A 26,317-nucleotide genomic window follows, 5' to 3' on the forward strand; every position below is an offset into this window, starting at 1 on the left:
TAAAACTGCCATGGCTTCCCCCCCAAAGGATTCTGGGAGCTGTAGTTTCTTAAGGATGCTGAGAGTTCTTAGGCTATCCATTATTCCCTTCATAGAGCTGCAATCTATAGAGAGGTTTCACCATAAATTTCTCTTCCCAGGGAATTCAGTGAATTGTAGCTCTGCGAGACGAATATAGGAGTCTCTAAACCAGGCTTTCAGCTCCCATAGAAAAGACTACAGTTCCCATGATTCTTTGGGTCAATCTTGTTTTAACAGATGTTTCAGAGTTTTGAGATTTTTTAAATTGTAAACCCTTTCCTTTCTGTTTAATAGCAAGCAGTCTATTATAGTAAACAGGGGGCAGGAACCCCTTTAAAAGTGCAAAGTTACTACTGACGAAGGGTGCTGATGTTATTTTTATTTTTAATGTTGGAAGGGGAACCATAAAGCAAATTGGCACTCAGCAAAAACCCTTGCCAGTCTGCTGCCAATCATCCAGACATCGGCCATCTGAAAGACCTACATTGGCTCCCAGGATGTTTCCGAGCACAATTCAAAGTGTTGGTGCTGACCTTGAAAGCCCTAAATGGCCCAGTATATTTGAAGGAGCGTCTCCACCCCCATCGTTCTGCCCGGACACTGAGGTCCAGCTCCGAGGGCCTTCTGGCGGTTCCCTCCCTGCGAGAAGCGAGGTTACAGGGAACCAGGCAGAGGGCCTTCTCGGTGGTGGCGCCCGCCCTGTGAAACACCCTCCCATCAGATGTCAAGGAAATAAACAACTATCCGACTTTTAGAAAACACCTTAAGGCTTTTAATGTGTGACATTTTAATGTATTTTTAATCTTTGTTGGAAGCCACCCAGAGTGGCTGGGGAAACCCAGCCAGATGGGCGGAGTACTAATAATCAATTATTATTATTATATTACAACTAATCCAAAATGCGGCAGCTAGACTGGGGACTGGGAGTGGCCGCCGAGACCACATAACACCGGTCCTGAAAGACCTACATTGGCTCCCAGTATGTTTCCGAGCACAATTCAAAGTGTTGGTGCTGACCTTAAAATCCCTAAACAGCCCAGTATCCCTGAAGGAGCGTCTCCACCCCCATCGTTCAGCCTGGACACTGAGGTCCAGCTCTGAAGGCCTTCTGGCGGTTCCCTCCCTGCGAGAAGTGAGGTTGCAGGGAACCAGGCAGAGGGTCTTCTTGGTGGTGGTGCCCTTCCACCAGATGTCGAGGAAATAAACAACTCTCTAACTTTTAGAAGACATCTGAAGGCAGCCCTGTTTAGGGAAGTTTTCAATGTTTGCTGTTTTATCGTGTTTTTAATATTCTGTTGGGAGCTGCCCAGAGTGGCTTGGGAAACCCAGCCAGATGGGCGGGGTGTAAACAATAAATTATTATTAATATTATTATTACTGCTCAACAGCCCCTGATCCAGAGATGCTGGGCAGGGACTGCCAGCCATTAAGGTAAAGGTAAAGGGACCCCTGACCATTAGGTCCAGTCGCAGAGACTCTGGGGTTGCAGCGCTCATCTCGCTTTATTGTCCGAGGGAGCCGGTGTACAGCTTCCGGGTCCTGTGGCCAGCAGGACTGGTGAACCAGAGCAGCGCACGGAAACGCCGTTTATCTTCCCGCCGGAGCGGTACCTATTTATCTACTTGCACTTTGACGTGCTTTCGAACTGCTAGGTGGGCAGGAGCAGGGACCGAGCAACGGGAGCTCACCCCATCATTTAGGGGATTCGAACCGCCGACCTTCTGATCAGCAAATCTTTGCACAAATCCTCTTGTTCTCCATCTATGTAGAACAAGGACTGGAAACATCCCCCGGAAGTCTGCCGAAGAGATTCCCAGGGAGTGAAACACAGCCGTTTCCCTACCGGTCCCTCCCAGGGATTTTCTTCTTTCCATCTGTGGCCCGTTTTGCTCGATAGATTTATTGCCATTTTTTAAAGGAGGAAGCACAGATGCTCGTGGGTGCATTTCAAAGGACCATATTGCATTCGGAGAAAGGAAGGAAAATACTTTACAGCTTGATTTTTGCTTTTTTTAAAAAAAGAGGAACATTGTGGGGGTGGGAATGGAGACTCCAAGCATCGCTCTCTTGAAGATGACTACTCATTTCTGCTGGAGAATTCATTTCTCCACCCACAGAGCAGCCAGTCACCAGCAGCCAAGGAGGCCCTGAATACCGTATTTTTTGCTCTATAAAACTCACTTTTCCCCTCCTAAAAAGTAAGGGGAAATGTGTGTGCGTCTTATGGAGCGAATGCAGGCTGCGCAGCTATCCCAGAAGCCAGAACAGCAAGAGGGATTGCTGCTTTCACTGCGCAGCGATCCCTCTTGCTGTTCTGGCTTCTGAGATTCAGAATATTTTTTTTCTTGTTTTCCTGCTCCAAAAACTAGGTGCGTCTTGTGGTCTGGGGCGTCTTATACAGCGAAAAATACAGTATGCAGTGGTGCCTCGCAAGACGAAATTAATCCGTTCCGTGAGGCTCTTCGTATAGCGGTTTTTTCATCTTGCGAAGCAAGCCCATTGACAGATTAGCGCTATTAGCGGTTTAGCGGCTTTTAGCGGATCAGTTGATAAGCGGCTTAGGGCTTAGGAAAAGGGGGGGAAGGGGAAAAAACCCGCAGGAACTCGCAAGACATTTTGTCTTGCGAAGCAAGCCCATAGGGAAATTCGTTTTGCGAAGCGCCTCCAAAACGGAAAACCCTTTCGTCTAGCGGGTTTTCCGTCTTGCGAGGCGTTCGTCTTGCGGGGCACTACTGTATTGGCAGATTTTCTAACCCTGCCATGCCTTCTGATTATAGAAAGAAGCCCGGTTTTTAAAAGATATAGATGGGCTACCTTCAATGAAGTCCTACTCAGAGGAGACCCATTGAGATAAAGGGACCAGAGATTCTCAGAAGACTGGAATAAACATGCAAACTATTTGAAAAGCAGCCATAATTAACAGATTACGCTAGCAGGACCACAAGAAGTTTTGCAAGGAGGAATATATGAAATATTGTAAGGGAGGCTATGATGAGAGAGTCAATAGATAATGAAAAGCAATAGTGAAATTAAGAAATGTAAATTAAGTGAGATGGATGTCCAGAAAAACTGTATAAGGTGTGACCTATGTTGAATGACTATTGGAAATGATATGTTAAAAAACTAATAAATATATATAAAAGAGATGAATGGGATTGCGAGTCGCATTTATTTCAATGCTCCAAGGAGGACAAATATTTGGTACAATGCGGTATCTTGGAGGAGACTGATAGTGACCATTATTATTATTATTATTATTATTATTATTATTAAAATTTGCATACTGCCCGATAGCCATAGCTCTCAAGGCAGTTGACAATGTAAAATTGCAATATGAAAAATGCAAAATAGAGGACAAAAAGCAGCAAGAAGGAAAGCAATAATCCTTTCTTCCACAACAGATTTTAAAGGGCATAGGGCGTCAATTACCCCAAGGCCCGGTTGAAGAGGAACGTTTTCGCCTGGCACCTAAAGGTGTACAGCGGTCCCTTGGTTCTCAAACGCCTTGGTACTCAAACCACTTGGAACCCAAACACTGCAAACCCGGAAGGAAGTGTTCCAGTTTGCAAACTTTTTCCGGAAGCCGAACGTGCTCCGTTTTGAGTGTTACGCTTCCGATTTGAGTGTTACACTGAGGTCTGTTTGTTTTTGCTATTTATTTTGGATTTCTGTTTTTGCGGCTCTTTTTTTGTGACTGTGTGGAACCCAGTTCAGCTACTGATTAATTGATTGTGTGACAGCAGTACATTGCTTATTGCTTTTGTTATATGGATCCATGTCTCATTCGATAGTAAAATCCATGTTACATTGCCGTTCTAGGGGTTGTTTTTAAAAGTCTGGAACGGATCAATCCGCTTCGCATTGCTTTCTATGGGAAAATGAGCCTTGGTTTTGGAATGCTTTGGTTTTGGAACGGACCTCCGGAACGGATTAAGTTTGAGAACCAAAGTACCACTGTATATGTTCTGTGAAACGCATTTGTTTTAAACCATTGGTTACGCTGGCTGTTTGGGGGGGTGACAGGAATTGGGTGTCCCTGAGGGGGCACCCACAGAGGGCCACCAAACCCCCCCCTCCACACACAAACACCCCATGCAATTGCGTTTCCACTGATCACCACCGTCAGGTAGACTGCTCTGAATGTGGACGCTCTGTTTTAACTTTTGCAGTTAAGAAAGCAAAGTAAAATAAGCCACATGGAAGGAACGCTAAGAAGCTAAATTAGCCCAGCTGGAACAGATCACCAGACCATCAAGACCAGTATCCCGACTCCCAACACCAGTAGGAAGCAGCCAGTGATATACCGCCTTCAGCGATGAATTTTTTTGCGACGCTCCAAAGGGCCACGAAACCCGCACATCCCGCCAACGCACACGCGAGGAAACAAACGGGGGGGGAAGGTTGTCGCTAGAACTGCCCTCCCTGAATTTGCCCGAAACCTTGTGGCAGTGAGTTCCGTAAGCTGCTAACGACAGGCTTGCAACAGAAGGCACTAGAGCAGAAAGTTTGGGTGGGGGGCAGAATAGCAGACAGGCAAAAACACGCAAATCCTTCTCCACGGATTGGGGACTTCCAGAGAACCCATTTCCCCAAATGTCACACCCGGTATTTAATACGTCCCGTCCCCCCCCGCAAAAATACAAAGCCTTTTAGCAGGCATGCAAAGACAGGAAAACCAGGTTTTCACAGGAGGCGGAGGGTTCGACTGCTGGCAAAGTGTGGGGCCGCCGCCGCTGCAAATACCCTCTCTCCAACAACACCACTTTTTCCTAACTGCCCCCCCCAATCCCTTTCCTTCTGGGGTTCTCCGTGGAGCGGTTGCATAAGGCTCTGCGCATGTGGTCTTTTACCGTATAGATATCTATAATTGATATTAACTGTTGGAGATATATATGTATTTATGCATGTATATATCTTACACATATTGGGTTAAAGTTGCGCGGTAAGTCTAGAATATGGCTTTCGGTGGTGCAGTCACAGCAGGGCGAGGTGGGATGGAGAGGAGATGGGGTCACCGGGAGCCAAACTTTGGTCAGGAGCGACGGGTGACGGTGGAGGGGGGGGCAGCTGGCTCTCTTAATCTCTCTCTCTCAACACACACTCAAATACCAACACCCCCTTTTCCAGGGAGAGGAACAAGGCTCCCCCCTAAACTTTCCCCAACTTCTGTACGAGCCATGGGGGTTCCTGCCCCGCTTTCCCCGCAAGCAGGCTTCGTAAGCTGCCCGGCGGGCACCAAGCGTTGCGGCGGGCACAGGGGCACGACCCCCGCCCCCCCATCCCCGCAAAGATCTGGCCTGCCCCCCTTTCCCCTTGCCACCAGTTTTGTGCAGCAAACGGATCGGTCCGCAAGAGAGAAAAGGCGCTGCCGCGATGGGCATTGCAGTGCCACCCTGCCGCCAGCCAGGTTGGGGGTGCCGCCCTCACCCCGCGGCCGCCACGGTGCCGCCGGCTGCTCGGGTCAAAGGTCACAAGTTGGACGGAAACCTGGGTTTTGCTGGGTCCGTGTCGGGCGTGCTAAGGGCAGAGTCCTTGCGGGCGGCGCCCGAGTCCGGCGGTGGCGTAGGCGACCCCACGGGCACCGGGTGGGGCAAACCCCCACGGGCCGGAGGCGCAGCCCCCCGGGGCGTACCTCCGGGGCTCTGGGCGGAGGGGGCGGGCGAGGGGGAAGAGGAGGCCGGGGACGCCCCTTGGCCTTGCCCCGCCGTGGCGGCGATGGAGGAAGAGGACTCGCCGGCGGACGGCGGCGGGCTTTGGCCCATGGTCTGAGAGACGCCGTGCGGCAGCGACGGCTGCGAGGCAGACAGCGGGCGCGTCTCCTGGCTTAGGCTGCTGGTGGGGAGCGCCTGCGTGCTTTTGTGCGCCGCTAGCCGCTGTGGCGAGCCGGGCGCCTTCTGCTGAGTCAGCGAGAGCTGGGAGCCCGATTGGCCTTTGGCGCCGCCGTAGGGGAACGTCCGGCTGGCCAGGGGGCTTTGGACGGGCGGCCTGGGCGCCACAGCGGAGAAAGGGGCGGGAGGCTGCTGTGGCGGCGGGCGCTGCGGCGGCTGCGGCTGCGGTGCGCCATGTTGTTGTTGTTGCTGCTGTTGCTGCTGCTGTTGTTGTTGCAGGTTGAGCTGCTGGTGTTGTTGCAGCAGCGCCGGCGAGATGGCGAAGGGACCCGGGACGGGGCCTTGGTACTGCAGGCGGCGCACCATGCGCGGGGAGCCCAGTCCCAGGGGCCCCACCAACGGGCTGGCCATCTGCGGACAGAAACTCATGGCCACGGCCTGCTGGAGCGTGGCGATGGCCGATGTCACCTGGGGCTGAGGCGCTGGGGCAAACATGGCCGCGTGATGATGGAGTTCTGCCTGTTGAACCATCTCGCGGTCGTAGCGGACGATCTCCTGTATGATCTCGTTCTCCTGGTTGTTGAAGACACCCGAGTTGAGGTCGTGCTGGACTTTGTGCAGCAGGATGGAGTTCTTCTTGCCTGGCAGGGAGAGGGGAAAAAAGAGAGAGGATCAACATTGTAGCATCACACTCATGATAATAGGGACGCGGGTGGTGCTGTGGGGTAAACCACAGAGCCTAGGACTTGCCAATCAGAAGGTCGGCAGTTTGAATCCCCGCGACGGGGTGAGCTCCCGTTGCTCGGTCCCAGCTCCTGCCAACCTAGCAGTTCGAAAGCACGTCAAAGTGCAAGTAGATAAATAGGTACCGCTCCAGCGGGAAGGTAAACGGTGTTTCCGTGCGCTGCTCTGGTTCGCCAGAAGCGGCTTAGTCCTGCTGGCCACATGACCCGGAAGCTGAACGCCAGCTCCCTTGGCCAAGAAAGCGAGATGAGCGCCGCAACCCCAGAGTCGGCCATGACTGGACCTAATGGTCGGGGGTCCCGTCACCTTATGTCGTTCAGATGCCTGATGATCGTCTTCCAAAGAAACTACTCTATTCCTTACTTAAGAATGGAAAGCGTAATGCTGGTGGTCAACAAAAGAGGTTCAAAGACTCTTTCAAGGCAAATATTAAAAAATGTAGTATGAAAACCGACAACGGGGAAACACTGGCCTGCGAGCTCTCCAGTTGGAGAACAGCCTTTCCCAAAGGTGTCATGGGCTTTGAAGACACTCGAACTCAGGACACAAGGGAGAAACGTGCTAAGAGGAAGGCACGCTTGGCAAACCCTCACCGGGATCAACTCCCGCCTGGAAACCTAGGTCCCCACTGTGGAAGGACGTGGGGATCCAGAATTGGCCTCCACAGTCATTTATGAACTCACTGTTAAAACTGTGTTTGTGGAAGACAAACTTGGCTACCAGTGATTGCCAAAGAAGATGAAGATCATCATCATCACTCTCAGTGGCGCTGAAAGTGGTACTGCCGGAAACCGCAAGCGGGGAGAGTCTTGTGTTCGAATTCCGTGGAGACTTTCCCTGATCTGGTTGGTCAGGCTGCCGGACAAGGGTGTCCAGCCACTGGCCTGATTTACCAAGGCTCTTCCGATATTCCCTCAGCTCAGTCTCTGTGAAGCTGGGAGAGCTCAGTCGGCCGAGCACGACTCTTAATCTCAGGGTTATGGGTTCGAGCCCCAGGTTGGGCGAAAGATTCCTGTATAATTTTGATTCTGATCAAGGTCAGGATGCTAGAATAGAGCGGCCCCTTTGGAAAAAACCTCTGGATGTACATTTCCAAAATATAAGATAAAAAAGAAATAAAATAGAACCTACATCCAGCAACAGTGTTTTGTGTTGTGTACATAGCTGTTCAACGTTTTCCTTTTTTTAAAGGGAAATTCCCTTATTCCGAATAGGATTCCTCGCAAGAAAAGGGAAAAGTGAACAGCTATGGTTGTGTAGGCTCCTAGGATGTAAGTCATGGGCCCCGCCTGCTCCCTAAAATATCACCAGTTTGCTCCTTTCTATATACAGGGTGCCTACATTCTGCTATTTATAATTATTAGTAGTCTGCCAAAGCTCTTCTACCCCTTCTGAAGTCGAGGAATGGGGCAGAATTTCCCCCAGGGGGTGGGGGACCCCACAAAATACCTATGCGGTCTAGGCGGTCGATGGCGACTGTTTCGAAAGCTCGTCTCATCATGGGATATTCCTCCAAGACTTCGTTGAAGTTGTCCACCGAGAGGGAGTAGAGGCGGCAGTACGTGTCTGCTCGGACGCTGGCTGTACGCCGGCCTCTGGTCAGCAAGCAGATTTCTGCAATGAAAGATAGGAAATAAGTTTTTTTTTTTCCCAGCACACAGGCAACACGGATTTCGGTCGCAACCCCCGCCAAGTGAATAAAACCCGACCACACCGTACATAGCTGTCAACTTACAGATTTGAAAATAAGGGACCAGCAGCCTCGAAAATAAGGGATCAGCAGCCAAAATAAGGGGTGTTCAAAGCGCAGGTATGTTCGACTTCTGAGCCCCTCCGAGCCAAAGGCAGAAAGCCCAGCCAGCAGCCAAGCGAAGCCTCAAGCGGTGGTTCCCACAGCGCAGCAACCCGGCAAAGGGGATGCAGCAAGGAAAACCACCGTCACCTCTCCGCTGGGAAGCGCTGAGCAAAGGCGAGTCGCCCAGAGTGGCTGGGGAGGCCCAGTCAGATGGGTGGGGTATAAGTAATACTACTACTACTACTACTAATAATAATATTTTAATAAAAGGGGGAAAGATTTATATCTTTAGTAAAAGGGCAGAAGATTTATATTACATATAATAATAATATTTTAAAGATGAATTATAAGTTTTCCACATTCTATTATTATTATTATTAAATGTGGGGAATTTATAATTCATCTTAAAAACCATCGTAAGCAGTTAGAATCACTAGTAGCGGTGGAACGACGCTCGTAGTGTAATGGTGAATTTTGGATACAATGGATTTGGATTATTATAAAGGATGCAGGAGGAAACGGTTAACATTTTTTGATCCATTTTTTAATTTAAAAAAAATCATTGATTTTTATCTACCCTGCCTGGAAGGTAATAAATAATAATAATAATAATAAATTTTTCTTTATACCCTGCCCTTCCTGGGCTAAGGGCAGCTAACAACAAATTTAAAACACTTAATTGATGCAACAAAAAAAACCAGCATAAAATACAGTATAAAATAAATTCAGAATTAAAAATTCAGAATTAAAAATAAATTTGAATAAATTTCAAAAAATAAATTTTGAATAAATTCAGATTTAAAAATCAATTTAGGGGGGAAATCCATCCAATAAACATTAGATGATCACCAGGGCTAGCTGGCTAAATTAGTCCTATTTCGAAAAATAAATTTCGAATAAATTCAGAATTAAAAATCAATTTAGGGGGGAAATCCATCCAGTAAACATTAGATGATCGCCAGGGCTAGCTGGCTAAATTAGTCCTGTTTGGGCCAGCGAAGAGACCAGGGGAGAATTACCATATTTTTTGCTCTATAAGACTCATTTTTTCCCTCCTAAAAAGTAAGGGGAAATGTGTGTGCGTCTTATGGAGTGAATGCAGGCTGCGCAGCTATCCCAGAAGCCAGAACAGCAAGAGGGATTGCTGCTTTCACTGCGCAGCGATCCCTCTTGCTGTTCTGACTTCTGAGATTCAGAATATCTTTTTTCTTGTTTTCCTCCTCCAAAAACTAGGTGCGTCTTGTGGTCTGGTGCGTCTTACAGAGCGAAAAATACAGTAGCTGTGGGATCCTTCATCAGAGCCTCACCTCCGAAATAGGAGCCATCTGAGAGCTTCATCTCTTTGTTGCCCTTGGTGAGGACACTGACCACGCCGTGCTGGATGAAATACATCTTCTTGCCAATTGTGCCCTCCCGGATGATGTAGTCGCCCGGCTGGAAGACCTCAAACTTGAGCTTCGTCAACATGGCGGTGACGAAGTTGGGGTCAGCGTTGGCGAAGAGAGGCATGGAGGCCACCAACTTGCGGCAGTTGAAGTTGACAATCTCCTGGAGAGAAGGGCAGCAGAAGGAACAGGTGAGAGGTGAGCAGGGACCGAGCAACGGGAGCTCACCCCGTCGTGGGGATTCAAACCACCGACCTTCTGTTCAGCAAGTCCTATGCTCTGTGGTTTAACCCACAGTGCCACCCGCTTCCCTTTTTATAGAGTGCCTACATTCTGCTAAAACTGGATGTACATTTCCAAAATATAAGATAAAAAAATGAATAAAATAAAACCTACATAAAGCAACAGTGTTTTGTGTTGTGTTGGCTCCTGTGATGTAAGTAATGTAAGCCTGCTCCCTCAAATATCCCTGGTTTGCTCCTTTCTATATATAGGGTGCCTACATTCTGCTATTTATAATTATTAGTAAAGGTAATGGTAAAGGGACCCCTGACCATTAGGTCCAGTTGTGGCCGACTCTGGGGTTGCGGTGCTCATCTCGCTTTACTGGCCGAGGGAGCCGGCGCACAGCTTGACTAAGCTGCTTCCGGTGAACCAGAGCAGCGCACGGAAACGCCGTTTACCTTCTCACCGGAACGGTAGCTAGGTTGGCAGGAGCAGGGACCGAGCAACGGGAGCTCACCCTGTCGTGGGGATTCAAACCGCCAACCTTCTGATCGGCAAGTCCTAGGCTCTGTGGTTTAACCCACAGCGCCACCTGCGTCCATTTTTATAGGGTGCCTACATTCTGCTATTTATAATTATGAGTAGTTACACCTACTATTACTTCATGTTATAGCAAGTTTCTAGAGACTAGATTATGAGTCTTTGTCAACTGTGTTTCTAAAGGAACTTTTCTTATCACCAAATGTCAATGTGTTTGCATTATTAAAAAAAATCATTTTAAGTTAAAGGTAAAGGTACCCCTGCCCGTACGGGCCAGTCTTGACAGACTCTGGGGTGGTGCGCCCATCTCACTTAAGAGGCCAGGGGCCAGCGCTGTCCAGAGACACTTCCGGGTCACGTGGCCAGTGTGACATCGCTGCTCTGGCGAGCCAGAGCCGCACAAGGAAACGCCGTTTACCTTCCCGCTGGTAAGCGGTCCCTATTTATCTACTTGCACCCGGAGGTGCTTTCGAACTGCTAGGTTGGCAGGCGCTGGGACCGAGCAGCGGGAGCGCACCCCGCCGCAGGGATTCGAACCGCCGACCTTTCAATCGGCAAGTCCTAGGCGCTGAGGCTTTAACCCACAGCGCCACCTGCGTCCCTGTCATTTTAAGTTAGAGCTTAGTAATTATTTCACTATAGTTCTTCTTAATTGCATTTCACTGTTAATATACTTCTTCTTAATTGTATTTCAGCTCACCAATTACTAAGATGAAATACATATTTTGTGATGTGCAGACGGCTTGGGATACCTATTAGGTCCATCGATGACCATATAGCATATATTCAACACACAAAAAACAGCGAGAATTTGTTGTTGACAAAGGGCAGCGGGACATAGAAAGGGCCCCATTACCTTCAGGAGCTGAGGGCCGCATCAAACCTGAATCCGGCCCTGCACAGAGGACAAGTCTCTTAACCTGCCTCTTTTTCCACGGCGTCTAAGGACAACTCTTACCTCTCTCAGAGGCTCGTTCAGTTCCTCAAGGATGCTGTCCTCGTCGAACATCTTGCCTTGGTAGCGGTGCTCGTAGTAATCGTGGATTTTCTGTCGGAAGTCAGCAGGAAGCTTGTGGAATGACATGTACTGTTCCACTTGTTTGTACTGCGGGGAGAAGAGAGAGAAACTGCAGTGAGAGCGAAGGCATTTTGAACCCTTAATTTATTGATATGTGTGGACTGATTTCACAAAGTTAAGTTAAGCTAAAGGTAACGGGACCCCTGACCATTAGGTCCAGTCCTGACCGACTCTGGGGTTGCGGCGCTCATCTCTCTTTATTGGCCGAGGGAGCCGGCGTACAGTTTCCGGGTCATGTGGCCAACAGGACTAAGCCGCTTCTGGCGAACCAGAGCAGCGCACGGAAACGCCGTTTACCTTCCCGCCAGAGTGGTACCTATTTATCTACTTGCACTTTGACGTGCTTTCGAACTGCTAGGTTGGCAGGAGCAGGGACCGAGCAACAGGAGCTCACCCCGTCACGGGGATTCGAACCGCCGACCTGATCAGAAAGTCCTAGGCTCTGTGGTTTAACCCACAGCGCCACCCGCGTCCCTTAAGTGAAGCTCAGCAGATATATAAGATTGAATGCTTAATTATTAAGATGCAAAAATACAATCTCAGTAAGAAAGTTACAAAATAATAACAAGGAAGTCACGCACGGGTGGAGGGCAAGAAATAAGAAATGGATAAATGTTGGTACATAATGAAATGTGAAAGTGTGAATTCACGAATATAATGTATATGTATCATTATGTAAAGATTTCATATATGTATTGCAACATTAATAATACTTTTTTTAAAAAAAAAAAGACATAAAGACTTGTTTGTACTGTAGGGAGAAGAGAGAGAAATTGCAGTGAGCGCGGAGGCATTTTGAACCCTTAATTACGTTGGGAAGTACAGAAGAGAAAGCTAAACCAAACGACATTAGAAGGCAGCTGAACCATGGACCTAAAGCAAAACTCTAGTCCTCATGGTTCTTGAGAAATAACCAGTGCCAGATTTACGTATAAGCTAAACAAGCTATAGCTTAGGGCCCTACTCTCTTGGCGGCCCCCCCAAAAATTTAAAGGAAAACAACAACTGGATGTACCTTTCCAAAATATAAGATAAAAAACAAATAAAATAAAACCTAAATACAGCAACCGTGTTTAGTGTTGTATAGGCTCCTTAATTTTAATTTTTATCATCTACAATACAAATACAATAAAATAAAAAAATTCCTTCCAGTAGCACCTTAAAGACCAACTAAGTTAGTTCTTGGTATGAGCTTTCGTGTGCATGCACACTTCTTCAGATACACTTCTTCTGGAAGGAATTTTTTTATTTTGTTTTGACTATGGCAGGCCAACACGGCTACCTATCTGTAACAAATACAATATTTATTTTATAGTACAGCACATTGGTTGTCGCTTTCATTTTAGGGGCCAACGGTCTCGTTAGATAGTAAAATTCATGTTCAGTTGCTGTTTTAGGGGTTGTTTTGAAAAGTCTGGAACGGATTAATCTGTTTTGCATTGCTTTCTATGGGAAAGCACGCTTTGGTTTTGGAACACTTCGGTTTTGGAATTTAATTAGGAGATCCAAGGTACCACTGTATTAGTATTAAGGCCTGGAACTGAGACGCTCTTCCTGCAAAACTGAGTCAAGCCCCTTCGGCTTCGACACCTCCGTTAATTTGGCAGTTAATGACTTGGGATTCCTCAGTTTAAAAGGAAGAATAACATGTTGCGGCCGGCTGGCTATCCTAGAAGGCAAGAGAGTGACTTTTGCTAATACAAGAATGGGACACAGTACTCCCTTTCTGCCGACCCCCCAAGTTGCAAAGAAAGTCCTTTCGGCTGTTGTGACAGAGGAGATTATCGAACGGTGATCGGACCTCAAGTCCTCCAGCCTAAAACCGCTGCTGCGGCTTGCCACAGCACCTGGGGAACTCCCTGCCACTAGAACATGGGACAACCACCACGCAGGTGAAAAAAACACCGACCATCTGCAAACACGAGTCACCTCCTCCTGAAATTTGCCTCAGGAAATGGGAGACTGGCCATTAAACTTTCAGCTTAAGTCCCATAAAATCAGCTTTTACCGCCTGCGGAGGAATCGCCAGTATTAAATAAATAATGCCATTTGCTGACACACCACCCGAAGCAACATGTCCCAAACGGTGGGAATCAAACTTGGTCGTTTGGACCCCTGAGCAGAACATTTTGTTGTTGTTGAGTCGTTTAGCCGTGTCCGCCTCTTGGTGACCCCCTGGACCAGAGCACACCAGGCATTCCTGCCTTCCACTGCCTCCCGCAGTTTGGTCAAACTCATGCTGGTAGCCTTGAGAACACTGTCCCACCATCTCGTCCTCCGTCGTCCCCTTCTCCTTGTGCCCTCCATCTTCCCCAACATCAGGGTCTTTTCCAGGGAGTCTTCTCTTCTCCTGAGGTGGCCAAAGTCTTGGAGCCTCAGCTTCAGGATCTGTCCTTCCAGTGAGCACTCAGGGCTAATTTCCTTCAGAATGGAGAGGTTTGATCTTCTTGCAGTCCATGGGACTCTCAAGAGTCTCCTCCAGCACCAGAATTCAAAAGCATCAATTCTTCGGCGATCAGCCTTCTTTGTGGTCCAGCTCTCACTTCCATACATCACTACTGGGAAAACCAGAGCTTTTACTATACTGACCTTTGTTGGCAAGGTGATGTCTCTGCTTTTTAAGATGCTGTCTAGGTTTGTCATTGCATTTCTCCCAAGAAGCAGGCGTCTTTTAATTTCGTGGCTGCTGTCACCATCTGCAGTGATCATGGAGCCCAAGAAAGTAAAATCTCTCACTGCCTCCATTTCTTCCCTTCTATTTTCAGAACATTTAGTCGACCGCAAAGCATCATTGGACGCCAGGAAAGCCCATATAGATGGAAAGAAAACAGGCAAAACAGTCCTTTCTTTGAGACGGCAACCTCCTTAATAAGCCACCGCCTCTTGTGAAAGATAGAAAGCCAGAGATCTTCACCATGGCCTGAAAAACCACTTGACCTAAAAGCCTAAGAAGGTGAGATTTGCCCTACGGATCTGCCTGGCAGGGATGCCAAGGCGTTGGCGACAGAGAACTCTCTTTGCTTTCTGCGTCTTGCGCCAATCGCCAGCCCCACGAGGCCGTCGCATCCAGAGATCGCTCAGTTGAAGCGGGGGTTTTTTGGTGGTGGGGGTGCCTCTGAGGACCCAACGAGGTTGTCAAAAAAAGAGCCTTTTGCTTCAGGAGACAGGAAGAGGGCTGGTCAAAACAGCCTCCAGCCGTCAGCTCCAAAACCGAGCTGTCGTCTATCCTTTAAAGATTTTCATGGGGAAAGGGAAGGAATGATTCCTCAATTGAAAATAAATATTCTTTAACAGAAAGCAGAGAAGACGGATGTTCACATGGGTCAGAGGTTTTTAATACAGTGGTACCTCAGGTTAAGTACTTAATTCATTCCGGAGGTCCGTACTTAACCTGAAACTGCTCTTAATCTGAAGCACCACTTTAGCTAATGGGGCCTCCTGCTGCTGCCATGCCGCCGGAGCCCGATTTCTGTTCTCATCCTGAAGCAAAGTTCTTAACCTGAAGCACTATTTCTGGGTTAGCGGAGTCTGTAACCTGAAGCGTCTGTAACCTGAAGCATATGTAACCTGAGGTACCACTGTACTGTAACCCTATGTTCTTTCACGTAAACACCAGATGGAAATATTTTTTTTTTCATCTATTGCTGCATTTATTTTTCTATTTCTCTCTCTTTCTTCCCTTTATTTCTATTGTTCCTTTCTTTCTTTCTTCCCTCCCTCCCCACCACAGCTGCAATTTTACTGTTGTTATGGAAAAATCTCAACAAAAAAAATCTGCTCAAAAGAAAAGAAGATTGAGGTCCTCTTGGTTCTTAAAAGACTCTTGGTTCTAAAGGAAAAATTAAATAGGAGACCTTATTGCTCCCTATGTAGTGACATACATATCGATAGATTAAATAAAATCATATCTACTGCAGCGGCGTAGCGTGGGTTGTCAGCACATGGGGCAAGGCAAGTAATTTGCGCCCCCTAACCCGGGGCAAGGCAAGTAATTTGCGCCCCTAACCCCTAACCTGCCGCCGCTGCCAGCTTCTTCTTGCTGCTGCCTGGGCTGGGGTATTTACGGTAAGGTAGCCACGGCGGTGGCGGCGGGTCCGTGTCAGGTGATCTGAGGCGAGTTGCCGCTGGCGCTGCCGCACAAACGACGCCGCTTGCCCGGAGGAGGAGGAGGGCAGAGAGGCGAGGAAAATGCAACATGGCCCAGCAGCTGCAGCAGCAGCGGCGGGGCTGTGAGGAGGGGCTGCCTGGCGCGCCCTCCGCGGCCCTGACGCGCGGGGACCGCGGCGAGCGCTGAGAGCCGCTGCCTGCCGGACGCCTTCAGCCCAGACGCGCGCACAGCTCGTCGGTTCCACGAGACATGGGGCTCTGCTACAGCCTGCGCCCGAGGCTCTTCGGCGACTCTGGAGGCGGCGAGCGCCCCCCCCCAGATGTTGCGCCTGGTGCAGCCGGCCCCCCTGCACCCCTCACGCTACGCCACTGATCTACTGTGTCTCAGGGCAGTTGGAGAAAGGAGAGGTTGTAATGGAAATGACCGCAGGGCTCTGTTTCTGCTTTGCTTTTTCCCAGCTAGATGGAGCTTCCACATTCAGGAGCAGTCTAACGCCGTAGGAATAAATGCAAAAGAGCAGGAACATGTGAGGTTTGTCACCCTCGTGCTCTCTCTGGGACAAGGAAACGCTGGGACAAGACGCTGAAGGAGCGTCTCCACCTCCATCGTTCTGCCTGGACACTGAGGTCCAGCGCCAAGGGCCTTCTGAACAACTCCAGGCACGCCTGGAAGAAGCGGACCATTTGGATCCCTTCCAGTCGGGATTCAGGCCTCATCATGGGACTGAAACTGCCTTGGTCGCACTGGTTGATGATCTCCGGCGGGCTAGGGACAAAGGTGAGAGCTGTTTCCTAGTTCTGCTGGATCTCTCAGCGGCGTTTGATACCATCGACCATAACATCCTTCTGGACCGTCTTGAGGGGCTGGGAGCTGGGGGCACTGTCCTACAGTGGTTCCGCTCCTTCCTCCTGGGCCGTGTTCAGAAAGTGGTGGTGGGGGATGAGTGTTCAGACCCCTGGGCTCTCACTTGTGGGGTGCCTCAGGGTTCTGTCCTCTCCCCCATGCTTTTCAACATCTATATGCAGCCGCTGGGAGAGATCATCAGGGGGTTTGGGCTGGGTGTTCATCAGTATGCGGATGATACCCAGCTCTACCTCTCTTTCAAATCAGAACCAGTGAAGGAGGTGAAGGTCCTGTGTGAGTGCCTGGAGGCGGTTGGAGGAGGGATGGCGGCTAACAGATTGAGGTTGAATCCTGACAAGACAGAAGTACTGTTCTTGGGGAACAGGGGGCAGACAGATGTGGAGGACTCCCTGGTCCTGAATGGGGTAACTGTGCCCCTGAAAGACCAGGTGCGCAGCCTGGGAGTCATTTTGGACTCGCAGCTGTCCATGGAGGCACAGGTCAAATCTGTGTCTAGGGCAGCTGTTTATCAGCTCCATCTGGTACGCAGGATGAGACCCTACCTGCCTGCAGACTGTCTGGCCAGAGTGGTGCATGCTCTGGTTATCTCCCGCTTGGACTACTGCAATGCGCTCTACGTGGGGCTACCTTTGAAGGTGATTCGGAAACTACAACTAATCCAGAATGCGGCAGGCAGACTGGGGACTGTGAGCGGCCGCCGAGACCACATAACACCGGTCTTAAAAGACCTACATTGGCTCCCAGTACATTTCCGAGCACAATTCAAAGTATTGGTGCTGACCTTTAAAGCCCTTTACGGCCTCGGTCCTGTATACCTGAAGGAGCGTCTCGACCCCCATCGTTCTACCTGGACACTGACGTCCAGCTCCGAGGGCCTTCTAGCGGTTCCCTCACTGCAAGAAGCCAAGTTACAGGAAACCAGGCAGAGGGCCTTCTCGGTAGTGGCGCCCACCCTGTGGAACACCCTCCAACCAGATGTCAAGGAGAACAACAATTACCAGACTTTTAGAAGACATCTGAAGGCAGCCCTGTTCAGGGAAGCTTTTAATGTTTGATGTATTAGAGTATTTTAATATTTCTTTTGGAAGCCGCCCAAAATAATACAATAATAAATAATAATAATAATAATTATCATTATTATTATTATTATTATTATTATTATGGCGGTTCCCTCCCTGCGAGCAGCCATGTTACAGGGAACCAGGCAGAGGGCCTTCTCGGTGGTGGCACTCGCCCTGTGGAACGCCCTCCCACCAGATGTCAAAGAGAAAAAGAACTACCAAACTTTTAGAAGACATCTGAAGGCATCCCTGTTTAGGGAAGCGTTTAATGTTTAATAGGTTATTGTATTTTAGTGTTTTGTTGGAAGCCGCCCAGAGTGGCTGGGGAAGCCCAGCCAGATGGGCAGGGTATAAATAATAAATTATTATTATTATTATTATTATTATTAAATGGGATCCGAGCTGCCGGTTGCCCTGTCTCAGCCGCGGAAATGCCACCCAACGGACCTCGCATCTTTGTACAACCTCGCCTTCCCTGCCCAACAAATACCTTCTCTTGATATTGGCGCCGGGAGGAATCGAGGGACTGGATGAGGGCCGTGGCATGGCCAATGAACATGGCGTAACATGTGGCTCCCACGATCATGCTCAGCATTGTCAGCCAGATGTCGGTCATGCTCTCCGGCGCTTGGCGGCCGTAACCGATGCACAGCATGTGGCTCATCGACTTGAAGAGGGCGAAAGAGTACAGTTCGCTCCAGGAGTCGTTCTGGAACAGAGAGAGACCCAGGTCACAGGAGGAAGCTACACTTGATCTTAGCCAAAAGGCCGAGAATGTACGGTACATTTATTTTAATGAATTGACTTTTGCACAGCTTCGGAAAGCTTTTACAGAGTCACGACTAAATACAATAAGCTCTACTTCTAGAGATGGGAGACACAGAGGCATACCAAAAAACGAACGTGTTTGCGTTAGAGGATGTTCTGAAGTAGAGGACCTTATGCATTATATCTTGCACTGTCTCTTATATAATGATGCAAGAAAAATATTTATAGTACCTATAATGACAAGGTCCTCTGGCCAGAACCCCTCGGACATGATTTTATATCTCCTTGCAGACACAGATCAGTATGTGACCTGGCGTGTAGCACTTTTTACAACTGCTGCTAGGAAAATTAGAGCAAATTATATAGCCAAGGTAGCCATTAACTGTAAAGGAGATGAATTTATTTGATCCCATCTATCTACCTCAGGCTATGTTCTATCTTTGTCACCAAACTCTGAGTATAAATTGCACGCTGTATTAATTGACGTTGCTTTTAACATTAGTGGCCATGTGATGATTTTAGCTTACGAATTTTATTGTTTAATGTGTACATTGGGGTACTTTTATAGCTCTGTTTAGAGTACGTAATGTTTTGATAATATAAATGTTTTAAGTCTTTTTTATCAGTTCAGTATATTTTCTTTTAATTGCCAAATAATTCTGTGTACATTGCGGCAGCCTTTGGCTATGAGCAATAAAACTGACTGAGAGTGAGACACAGGAGGCACAACACAAGCCATTCCTCCTGTCTGCTTTTTGTCCAGTTAATCCTACTCACGGGTAGTCGCTTTCGAAGTCGAATTGTCTGAGGAAGAAGTCAGCGCTCTCCGGTAACAGCTGTGCGGCTTCGCTCCGTAGAGGTAGCAGTCGGCTCACAGCACTGCGCCGCTTGCCCGCTTCGCTCCGGAGCCCGTAGTCGGGTCCCTTTGCGAGTTGGGGGGGGCGCAAAAAGTGCCCACTGAGCCCCACGTTCACAGGCTTCACCCTGCCTGTGATTTAAAAAGGGTCTCCGCTTCGCCGCAGCGGTTCGACCTGATTTCCACGGAGTGGGTCCCTCCAGCTCAGAGGGAACCCGCCATTACCGACGGCGCTAAACCCGGATGAACACAAGCCATTCCTCCTGTCTGACAGGTCCGTGTTTTCGCTATTACAGTCATACCTCGGGTTACAGCCGCTTCAGGTTGCGCACCGCCGAAACCTGGAAGTACCGGAACGGGTTACTTCCGGGTTTTAGCAGTCGCACATGCTTAGAAGCGCTAAATCGAGCTTTGCGCATGCGCAGAAGCGCCGAATCGCAACCCGCGCGTGCACGGACGCAGGTTGCGAACGTGCACCCCGCACGTTCGCAACCTGAGCATCCACTGTACTAACTCAACCAGTGCCGGATTTACGTACAGTGGTACCTCTGGTTACGTACTTAATTCATTCCGGAGGTCCGTTCTTAACCTGAAGCTGTTCTTAACCTGAAGCACCACTTTAGCTAATGGGGCCTCCTGCTGCTGCCGCATGATTTCTGTTCTCATCCTGAAGCAAAGTTCTTAACCCGAGGTACTATTCTGGGTTAGCGGAGTCTGTAACCTGAACGTGTGTAACCTGAAGCGTATGTAACCCGAGGTACCACTGTATAAGCTAAACAAGCTATAGCTTAGGGCCCCAAGAGATTGGGGCCCCCAAAAGAATTTAAAGGAAAAGAAAACTGGATGTACATTTCCAAAATATAAGACGGAAAACAAATAAAATAAAACCTACATGCAGTAACAGTGTTTTGTGTTGTGTAGGCCCCTAGGATGTAAGTCATGGGCCCCGCCTGCTAGCCTGCTCCCTAAAATATCTCTGGTTTGCTCCTTTCTATATATAGGGTGCCTACGTTCTGCATGGACATTAGATGATCACCAGGGCTAGCTGGCTAAATTAGTCTATCTGGGCCAGCGAGGAGACCAGGGGAGAATTAGCTGTGGGACCCCAGAGCGGGTAATCTTCATAAAAAGGGGAAGGGGAGGGAAGGAAGGGGAATAAAAGATCAGGCTAAGTTCAGATTGAAAGCCAGGCGGAATAGCTCTGTCTTACAGGCCCTGTGGAAGGAGGTTAAATCCTGCAGGGCCCTGGTCTCATGGGACAGAGCATTCCACCAGGTCGGAGCCACCACTGAAAAGGCCCTGGCCCTGGTGGAGGATAGTCTGACTTCCTTAGGGCCCGGGACCTCTAAACTATGGTTATTCATGGACCTTAAGGTCCTCTGCAGGGCATACCAGGAGAGGCGGTCCCGTAAATACGAGGGCCCTAAGCCACAAAGGGCTTTAAAGGTCAAAACCCGTAAACATTTTTATTTAAGGAAAAAAAGCACAGTGTAAAAGCAATTATTAGAGAGAGAGGGAGAAAGTAAGGGGGGGGAGTGCCTATGTTTCCCCAAGGTCTGCATTTCTGTGATGAGGAGAGGGGAGGCAATTAGGGGGACGAGGCTGTTCCTAGTCCTCATGGACTGTTTTTCGGGGACAGGGGGTGGGCGGGGGTGGGGGACTCCCTGGTCCGGAATGGGGTAACTGTGCCCCTGAAGGACCAGGTGCGCAGCCTGGGAGTCATTTTGGACTCACAGCTGTCCATGGAGGCGCAGGTTCATTCTGTGTCCAGGGCGGCTGTCTCCCAGCTCCATCTGGTACGCAGGATGAGACCCTCCCTGCCCACGGACTGTCTTGCCAGAGTGGTGCATGCTCTGGTTATCTCCCGCTTGGACTACTGCAATGCGCTCTACGTGGGGCTACCTTTGAAGGTGACCCGGAAACTGCAACTAATCCAGAATGCGGCAGCTAGACTGGTGACTGGGAGTGGCCACAGGGACCACATAACACCGGTCCTGAGAGATCTGCATTTGCTCCCAGTACGTTTCCGAGCACATTTCAAAGTGTTGGTGCTGACCTTTAAAGCCCTAAATGGCCTAGTATACCTGAAGGAGCGTCTCCACCCCCAACGTTCAGGCCGGACACTGAGATCCAGCACCAAGGGCCTTCTGGAGGTTTCCTCATTGCGAGATTACAGGAAACCAGGCAGAGGGCCTTCTTGGTAGTGGCGCCCGCCCTGTGGAACACCCTCCCTTCAGATGTGAAGGAAATAAGTAGCTATCCTATCTTTAGAAGACATCTGAAGGCAGCCCTGTTCAGGGAAGTTTTTAGTATTTAACGCTGTATTGTTTATAACACTTGATTGGAAGCCGCCCAGAGTGGCTGGGGAAACTCAGCCAGATGGGCGGGGTATAAATAATAAATTATTATTATTATTATGGAGGCCGGCTCCCGGTAGCAAGAGCCAAGAGGGGGTAAGATGTGCCACTGTATTCTGCTCTGGTCAGACCTCACCTGGAGTACTGTGTCCAGTTCTGGGCACCACAGTTCAAGAAGGACACGGACAAACTGGAACGTGTCCAGAGGAGGGCAACCAAAATGGTCAAAGGCCTGGAAACGATGCCTTATGAGGAACGGCTAAGGGAGCTGGGCATGTTTAGCCTGGAGAAGAGGAGGTTAAGGGGTGATATGATAGCCATGTTCAAATATATAAAAGGATGTCACATAGAGGAGGGAGAAAGGTTGTTTTCTGCTGCTCCAGAGAAGCGGACACGGAGCAATGGCTCCAAACTACAAGAAAGAAGATTCCACCTAAACATTAGGAAGAACTTCCTGACAGTAAGAGCTGTTTGACAGTGGAATTTGCTGCCAAGGAGTGTGGTGGAGTCTCCTTCTTTGGAGGTCTTTAAGCAGAGGCTTGACAACCATATGTCAGGAGTGCTCTGATGGTGTTTCCTGCTTGGCAGGGGGTTGGACTTGATGGCCCTTGTGGTCTCTTCCAACTCTAGGATTCTATGATTCTATGTCGAGGCAACCGGACTCACCACCATCCCGTTGATGGAGACCCAGCAGTCGCTGGGGAAATCTTGGAGCATGGGAACCAGGAACTGGAGGCAGCCATCCCAGTGACACAAAAGGAGCATCATTCCAATGAGGTTGATGATCCTCATGACGGCGCTGGCCAGATCGTAGGTCATGTGGAAGATCTGAAAGGAAAACGCATATATTATTTCAGGAATGTAATAATAATAATTTTTTATTTATACCCCGCTATATCCGCTTTTAGCGGATCAGCTGATAAGCGGCTTAGGGCTTAGGAAAAGGGGAGGGAAAGGGAAAAAAACCCGCAGGAACTCGCAAGACATTTTCGTCTTGCGAAGCAAGCCCATAGGGAAATTCGTTTTGCGAAGCGCCTCCAAAACAGAAAACCCTTTCGTCTAGCGGGTTTTCCGTCTTGCGAGGCGTTCGTCTTGCGGGGCACCACTGTATTCGACGCAAAAAACAGCAGCAATTTGTTGTTGACAAAGGACAGCTGGACATATAACTTCAGTAGCTTAGGGCCTCATCAAACCTAAATTTGGCCCTGGTCATGAAGGTCACAGGGTGACCTTGGAATCAGGCAAAGTCTTTTAGTCTGCCTTGTAAGGTTGTTGTAGGAATTAAGTGTGGAGGTGGCTGAACCATGGACCATAGCTGTCAACTTACAGATTTGAAAATAAGGGACCAGCAGCCTCGAAAACAAGGGATCAGCAGCCAAAATAAGGGATTTTCCAACCACAGGTAGGTTCAACTTCTGAGCCCCTCCGAGCCAAAGGCAGAAAGCCCAGCCAGCAGCCAAATGAAGCCTCAAGCGGTGGTTCCCACAGTGCAGCAACCCGGCAAAGGGGATGCAGCAAGGAAAACCACTGTCCCCTCTCCGCTGGGAAGCGCTGAGCAAAGGCGAGTACCCAGGCAACGCGCACAAGGCATGCAAGCTCCACCCCCCAGTCGTTCTTAGACTCCTTATTGGGTGAGCAACGCAGCCAAGCAACACAGTTGGAGCCTCCCTCCTCCCTGGCTGGGAGAGGAGCTGCTTCCTTTGAAAGCCGGGAAATTTAAGGGACATCATCAATAAGGGACAGCAGCGGGACATGGCGCTGGGATAAGGGACTGTCCCGCCAAATAAGGGACGGTTGACAGGTATGCCATGGACTCATTGGAGAAGAAGGTGGGAAATCAATGAATAAACTCGTCTGCTGACCTGCTTAAGGAACCAGGAGGGGTCAACCAGAAAGAGAGGTCATTCGCCAGCTACAGATCTCCACGTGGTCGCAATCGGACCTGCGCAAGTCGCAAAAGGTGCCTGGGGGATTTCTAACACTGTCTCCCGGAGCCAACACATTAAGTTAGCTTCCCACTGGCTTCTCCCACCTCCCCAAGGTAGACAGGAAGCTTAAACCTCTTTCCGCCCCAGGAAAAACCAGTGCCAAAAGAGCTTTCAAGCTCTCTGCCTTGCTACCATTTACCATATTTTTTGCTCTATACGACTCACTTTTTCCCTCCTAAAAAGTAAGGGGAAATGTGTGTGCGTCTTATGGGGCGAATGCAGGCTGCGCAGCTATCCCAGAAGCCAGAACAGCAAGAGGGATTGCTGCTTTCGCTGCGCAGTGATCCCTCTTGCTGTTCTGGCTTCTGGGATTCAGAATATTTTTTTTCTTGTTTTCCTCCTCCAAAAACTAGGTGCGTCTTATGGTCTGATGCGTCTTATAGAGTAAAAAATACGGTATCTTGCAGAATTTCACCCAGAAACTGTTGGAATCGCACTGTATTTTATCTTTTGTTTTTGTTGCTGCTTTCATTGGCGTAAGCTGCCTTGAGTCCCCAGTCTGGGAAAAGACGGGTTCGAAATATCGCTAAGCGATTGAGCAGGAACGTTGGGCGAGAGAGGAGGCCCTCTGGTATTCCAACTCTTATGAAGCAGAGGTGCCAGGATATGAACCCAGGGCTTTGCAGATGTCAGAGACGCAGCCTAATAAAACAGCTCCTGCTTCCCGGAAGTAGTTAAGGCAGGATTCGAACTGGTGACCGCAATCATTTGCAGCAGAGGGGACCCTCCCCCACCTGCCCTGCAGACCACCAACGCCGCCACTGCCACTTTGATCGCAGGCTCGAGGCAGCATGGAAATAGCTCTATCTCTCTCTGCGCGGAGGAAACGCAATCACAAAAGGCTCGTTGTTTGACGAGGACGTATTAATTGTTCCAACATTCAATCTAGCGGGTAATTACAGCTGGGGTCAGGGGAGAGACAAGGGACTCTCTGCGGCGCATGGCCTGCGTTGAGGGCGGGAGCTGGCATGTGGAAGCTCGCAGCCGATGCACAGATGCTCCCCTTCCGGCAAAAATTATGACACGGAGATGGCTGCAGTTTCTCCGGGAGACACAGAAGGACAGGGCAAAATCACTGACACGAGGCAGCGACCACCTTTGGGGGTCCTGCCTTGTCCCACTCCAGGCCAGTGGCTCCATAAACTCAACCCCCCCTGGATCCATAAACTCATCCGCCGTGCCCCCTACCCAACCAAAAGCATCTACCTTGGATCTCAAATGCCTCGTCTCCCGAACAAATCCGCTCCCGAACGATCGAAACCCGGAAGTGACTGTTCCAGTTTGCAAACTACCGTATCTTCCGTCTATAAGATGCCCCCCATGTATAAGACACCTCCTATTTGGGGGGGGCTCCGGTTTAAGAAAATGGGGGGGGGGAGATACAGTGGTACCTCGGGTTAAGAACTTAATTCGTTCCGGAGGTCTGTTCTTAACCTGAAACTGTTCTTAACTTGAAGCACCACTTTAGCTAATGGGGCCTCCTGCTGCTGCTGCCACCGCCGTGCGATTTCTGTTCTCATCCTGAAGCAAAGTTCTTAACCCGAGGTACTATTTCTGGGTTGGCGGAGTCTATAACCTGAAGCATCTGTAACCCGAGGTACCACTATACTATCCATGTATAAGACGAGCCCAGATTTTGAACATTAAAAAGGTAAAGGTACCGCTGACCGTTAGGTCCAGTCGTGGCCGACTCTGGGGTTGCAGCACTCATCTCGCTTTACTGGCTGAGGGAGCCAGCGTTTGTCCGCAGTTATTTCAGGTCATGTAGCCAGCATGACTAAGCCGCTTCTGGCGAACCAGAGCAGCGCACGGAAACACCGTTTCCCTTCCCACCAGAGCGGTACCTATTTATCTACTTGCACTTTGACGTGCTTTTGAACTGCTAGGTTGGCAGGAGCAGGGACCGAGCAGCGGGAGCTCACCCCGTCGTGGGGATTCGAACCGCCGACCTTCTGATCAGCAAGACTTAGGCTCTGTGGTTTATTTTAGAGTAAAAAAGCATAGTCTTATACACGGAAAAGTACAGAATTTTCGGAAGCCGCGCTTTGGTTTCTGAACATTTTCGAAGTCAGGCGGACTTCTGGAACGAATTCAGTTTGACTTCCAAGGCATGACTGTATTCAGAATAGTGGTTTGCATGACCCGCTAAGGAAGATAAAAATTGCAATGAAATTCAGAAGGGTATCAATTGATTGCACGTTTATTCAAAATCCTGTTGAAACTATTTGTTTCGATTAACTGGAGTCACTGGTGCCAGTATCTCCAGCACACCCAGGTGCCCCCTTGCTTCTTAGGTAAAGGTAAAGGGACCCCTGACCATTAGGTCCAGTTGCGGATGACTCTGGGGTTGCAGCGCTCATCTCGCTTTATTGGCCGTGGGAGCCGGCGTACAGCCAGCATGTGACCACATGTGGCCAGCGATTTAGTCCTTCTGCGCATGCGCAACTGCCGAAACCTGGAAGTAACCCATTCCGTTACTTCCATATTTCGGCGTTCCGTAACCCAAAAAAACACAACCTGAAGCTTCTGTAACCCGAGTTATGACTGTATCCTGGGCTGCTATCCACACTCACGCTGCTAATAACATGTTCTCTAAGAAGTTTAGTCGAGATTCCTGCCTTGCAGAGGCGGAGGTGTCCCTCAAGATTCCTTCCAACCCTAAAATTATAAGATTCCAAGTACATCACACTCTGTTCAGC

General features: G+C 49.3%; 2 protein-coding genes across 2 annotated transcripts in view; one reads left to right on the plus strand and one right to left on the minus strand.

Annotated features, from left to right (window-relative positions):
* Positions 1-26,317, plus strand: part of MADCAM1 (mucosal vascular addressin cell adhesion molecule 1) — a 179,274-nt gene that overhangs the window by 118,172 nt on the left and 34,785 nt on the right. The gene's annotated exons all lie outside the window — the stretch shown is intronic.
* The window catches only part of HCN2 (hyperpolarization activated cyclic nucleotide gated potassium and sodium channel 2), a 55,037-nt gene continuing 31,874 nt past the window's right edge, over positions 3,155-26,317 (minus strand). Inside the window, exons 3-8 of the mRNA XM_079960525.1 lie at positions 22,297-22,458; positions 18,140-18,358; positions 11,497-11,643; positions 9,696-9,936; positions 8,043-8,207; positions 3,155-6,490 (exon numbers count right to left, since the gene is read on the minus strand). Of these exons, the coding sequence (XP_079816651.1) occupies positions 5,490-6,490; positions 8,043-8,207; positions 9,696-9,936; positions 11,497-11,643; positions 18,140-18,358; positions 22,297-22,458 (1,935 nt within the window). The 3' untranslated portion in view covers positions 3,155-5,489. The remainder of the gene's footprint in view (positions 6,491-8,042; positions 8,208-9,695; positions 9,937-11,496; positions 11,644-18,139; positions 18,359-22,296; positions 22,459-26,317) is intronic.

The sequence above is a fragment of the Podarcis cretensis genome, assembly GCF_951804945.1.
Source record: "Podarcis cretensis genome assembly, chromosome: 18".
In the NCBI taxonomy this organism is placed as follows: Eukaryota; Metazoa; Chordata; class Lepidosauria; order Squamata; family Lacertidae; genus Podarcis; species Podarcis cretensis.